This window comes from Frankliniella occidentalis, unplaced genomic scaffold (genome assembly GCF_000697945.3).
Source record: "Frankliniella occidentalis isolate FOCC.00 unplaced genomic scaffold, Focc_3.1 Scaffold185, whole genome shotgun sequence".
Taxonomy (NCBI): Eukaryota; Metazoa; Arthropoda; class Insecta; order Thysanoptera; family Thripidae; genus Frankliniella; species Frankliniella occidentalis.
This window is the reverse complement of record NW_026267311.1, coordinates 502,952-507,131: the sequence shown is the minus strand read 5'-3', so window position 1 is coordinate 507,131 and position 4,180 is coordinate 502,952. Positions and strand designations below refer to the sequence as shown.

The 4,180-nt window shown below is 49.5% G+C and overlaps 1 protein-coding gene across 1 annotated transcript; it reads right to left on the bottom strand.

Moving 5' to 3' along the window:
- Window positions 1–1,875: 1,875 nt before the first annotated feature.
- On the bottom strand, window positions 1,876–3,219 carry LOC113203543 (uncharacterized). Its single transcript, XM_026418297.2, has 2 exons — window positions 2,919–3,219; window positions 1,876–2,786 (listed from the first exon to the last, which is right to left on the bottom strand). The coding sequence occupies exons 1-2, from the start codon at window positions 2,928–2,930 to the stop codon at window positions 1,992–1,994; spliced, it is 807 nt and encodes a 268-aa protein (XP_026274082.1). The 5' UTR covers window positions 2,931–3,219; the 3' UTR covers window positions 1,876–1,991.
- Between the last annotated feature and the right edge of the window lie 961 nt (window positions 3,220–4,180).

Genomic DNA, 4,180 nt, shown 5'->3' with positions numbered 1-4,180 from the left:
CCGGCAGAAAACAAACCAAAAACCCAAGACCTAGGATTCGCTAGAGCGGTGGCCGTCTGACCCGGAGACGCATTACAATAAGGCGTAGAACTGACGGTATTGTGACAAAAAGAGCACCGTGTTTCTTCAAACGGGTAGAAAGAGAATATGCTGATATGGCACCAAGGTTAATGCATTCAGTGCAACGTGACCACAATGTGGTCACCTTTTGCTAGTGGTTTTACCCTGTCGATATCTCCGCGACCCAGGCTGTGTTAACATTTATCCAACCGGAAAATGCCTAGTTTGTAATGAGTTGTTTTTAAGGAAAACAGCTAGTGAAACCGGGATAAAACTTGATCTGCCTGTCGCCAGACTGTTAGGTTTGAATGTTATGCAATAGTAACATTAAGTTCTATTTGAATTTATAGAGCGGTTCGTGGCGAAAAAGTTATCTTGAATTAGTTGGGGGCTTCGTTTTGTACCGAAAAAGTGTACTGAATTCCCTATCCCCCTCCAGCCACCTCAGTACTCTGAGGCAAAGGAGAAAAAGGGGGGGGGTGTATCTTGTAGAGCAAGCTCTACGACCTCTTTAACACCAAGTAAAGGGAAACTTCAGAAACGCCTTGCGGAGTATACTTGTCGCGATCTGCATCTGTTAAAAGACAGTCACAAGATATTTGAAAGATTCTGCGTTGACCTCGCAGGTGTGCCCTGCGAGCGCTCGTTAGTGCCCAGTATAAAAAATGTTTCGTGGCCCCTCGCGGTAAACTTCTTGGAAGAAAAAGTGAACGTGTTACACCGGACAGTTTTTTGGTATTGTAGGGCATGTATGCGGGCAGGTGGGTTGCCTATCCACCCGGGGGTCACGGGCGCCAACGTCCATGAGGTCAGACACCCGTCCGCACTCCTATGAGAAGAACGGTAGTGTAAAAAAAGTGCACGCCGGGTTTGTCGGGTATTTCTAGCACTAGACATTAGTAGACATGTCAGCTAACGTACGAGACATGCGAACTCACGTGGCGGCGCGGTTCCTGTGTGTATTCCCGAATTCTCTATTACCACGGTTAGACAAATAATGTAGACCTTATTCAAATTAGTGAATGGGAAAACGGGTTAATAACGGTCCTTCCATGAAAAATCCTGCTATAAGAGGAACTTTTGAGCCTCGATAAGAAGGGGTAGGAGACAAAAACATTGTTTTGCCCTTAAAAGAAAGAAATAGCCATTTAGATTGTTCAGTAAAATAGGCGATTTCAAAGGAAGCGAAAATTGTGTAATTGAATGTATCGGCATACTCTGACCGCACCACAAAAAAGTGTTCATACAGGTGGCTCCACACCAAAAGCTTCCCAAGACGACGAGTGGTGTTTGGCACCCCCATAGCGGCTATGACGTACATGTGATTTTCTTTTTCTAATTTCGCCATCCCACAAACGCAGCCTGAAACGTGTCGACCCTTATTTAAGTTGACGTGGAATCAACGTAAATCTAACCATTATATGGTGCAAAATTCAACGTAACTCCAAATTAGAGTAGATTCAACGTTGAGTCAACTCTAAATTTCTGGCTAGGCAGGCTGGAAATCTAGCTAGGGCGTGAGCACATTGTGACTATGGTGCAAAGAATGTCTTAAGCTTTGGTGCGGAGCAACTATGTTATTGTTCTCCACGCAACGCTACAGAGAGCGCCTGTGACACGATGGGTAGGCCAACCCGCCAAGCAGCTGTGTGAAGGTGGCGGCCCACCCTGTGCTCCCTGTCGAGAGCGGGCTCCCTCCGTCAAGAAAGGAAGGGAAACGTTTCCCTTCACCTCGGAGAACGTTCATAATTGTGGATATACTTTACAAAGAAAAATAACTATTATTGCTGGTAGAAAAATAAATATGGATACAGCTTTTTAAAATGACGCTTTTAGTTTATTTAATACTTTGGCAGTGTGTTCTCCGATTCGGAGAAAAATATCGGATGCACAGACGAATGTCGCCCTTAATGGAATCACAGTTGTCGGATCTACTTCTGAAGAAGTCTGCCCTCGTCGTCGTACTGCTCGCCGCTGGCCGCGTTCTCCTCCAGAGACCTGAGGATCTCGGCGGGGATTGGGGGAGGGGTGGGCAAGTGGTCGCCCACGGCCCTGAAGCCGTTCTCGTCGGCGATGTAGCTGACGGAGTACGCCTTGCCGTCGTCGCCGGTGTAGGCGAAGGAGCCCTGGGCGGCCACGACGGGGCCGTCGGCACCGGGGATGAGGGAGCCCTCTTCCTGGACCTGGATTCCGTTCTCAGTGTTGTAGCTGTACTTGTAAGGGCCGGAGGGGTCGACCTCCTGGACCTGGGACAGGATGCGCCACTTGGGGCCCTGGTACTCGGGGGCGTAGGTCTGCTGGCGCAGGGCGGGTGCGGGGGCCTGCTCGTAAGAGATGGTAGGGCGGGCGATCTGGATCAGCTGCTGCTGAGCCACGGGGGCGGGGGCGAGGACCGCGGAGGAGATGAGGGGAGCGCTCTGGTAAGTCTTGGTGACGACCTGCTTGCTGATGATGGGCTGCTGCTGCTGTTGCTGCACGATGAAACGCTGCTCGAAGGCAGGCTGGCTCACGACGACCTGAGGCTGGGGTGCGAAAGCGGAGATCAGGGGACCGCCGCTCTGGTACGTCTTGGTGGTGACCGTGTTCTTGGTGAGCAGAGGCTGCTGGGCGGTCTGGAAGGAGGTCCGCTTCAGCCCGCTCGAGCCGCCGAGGGTGGCGAAGTGGAAGGTGTCATCGTGGTAGTGGACGGTTTCGGCGGCGGCCAGGGCCACGAAGGCGGCGAGGATCTGCAAATTGACGAGGACGGATCGTATGAGCTACCGGTGAATAACCAGGTCGGCGATGAAGGGTGTGAGCCGGTGGACGAGAAACTCTTAGAGTAGTTGCCCGGACACAAGTGATGCGCCTGGTGGACTCACCAGGAATCTCATGGCTGTTTAGTTGTGCTGGATCGTCAGCTGACCTGAGTGTGCCAAACTGAGGCCGGCGCTACCATTTATACCGATACCGTCACCCCGGGCGGCGGTCGCCCGGCAGAAAACAAACCAAAAACCCAAGACCTAGGATTCGCTAGAGCGGTGGCCGTCTGACCCGGAGACGCATTACAATAAGGCGTAGAACTGACAGTATTGTGACAAAAAGAGCACGCTGTCTCTTCAAACTCGTGGAAAGTTGATACCAAGGTTTTGGATATGCTGATATGGCATGGCTTCAAGGTGAAATGTAAAGCACGCTTTGTTTCTTCGTCCACATGTGTCAAAACTTGCCCATCCCCTGTGTATCAGTTGCGCATGTAACCCTTGGTTGAATCGTCAATGTCAAATTATTCTCTTTCCGATCCACGGATCCACCCTCGTTTTATCCAATGGCCGCAATCGGTGGGATTGGCCGGGTTCACCGTTAACCGTATGCGTAGCCGTCGCAACCTTGGTGTCGTGTGCAGTTGCGCCTTGTAGAGCGTGAGTAGGCAACCCATCATGCACTTTTAAGTACGACGGGTTGGCGTGGGCTCAATATGGACCAAAATAAAAAAAAAAAACGCTTTCTGCTTAGCGCTGGTGTATCCTTGCCCCCCTTATGGCCTTTTAGTTGTAACTGAAGTGCTATATTGGCTTCCTGGTTGTCGTGACAAGTAGCTCACTTTAGAAAAATTGATCGGGATAAGTGGCCCTAGCGTACTGACCATTATCAGGGAGGGTGGCTGTATACTAAGCCGGACTTTTTTCTGATTACACTGAACCGCATGCAGGCGGGCGTGCCGACCTACTCTCACCACAGCGCCTTATGGTCCTGTGTAAGTAAGCAACACACACCCACACCCTGCGGTAAAGTATATAATCAGAAAAAAGTTTGGCGTAGAACACCCACCCTGTAATTGCGATTGCGAGAAGAATGGTAACTTCTAAGAACAGAACACACTTCAGATGAGACAAATCTTTAATTACACTTCCTTACTCTCGTTACTCTCACAAAGTGGTAAGAGTAAGAACATTAATTGATATTACAGGTAAAACTCCACTGTCCCTTTCTGCTTGGAAACAGGACTGGAAAAGTTAATATGTCAACTAAACTTGAAGCCTAGCCATAACAGGATATTATAACATAAAATTTTGTTCAAATCAGCCCTTATACTACACATTTCAAACAGCCTATTTAACATTCAGAAACAAAAACAATTATG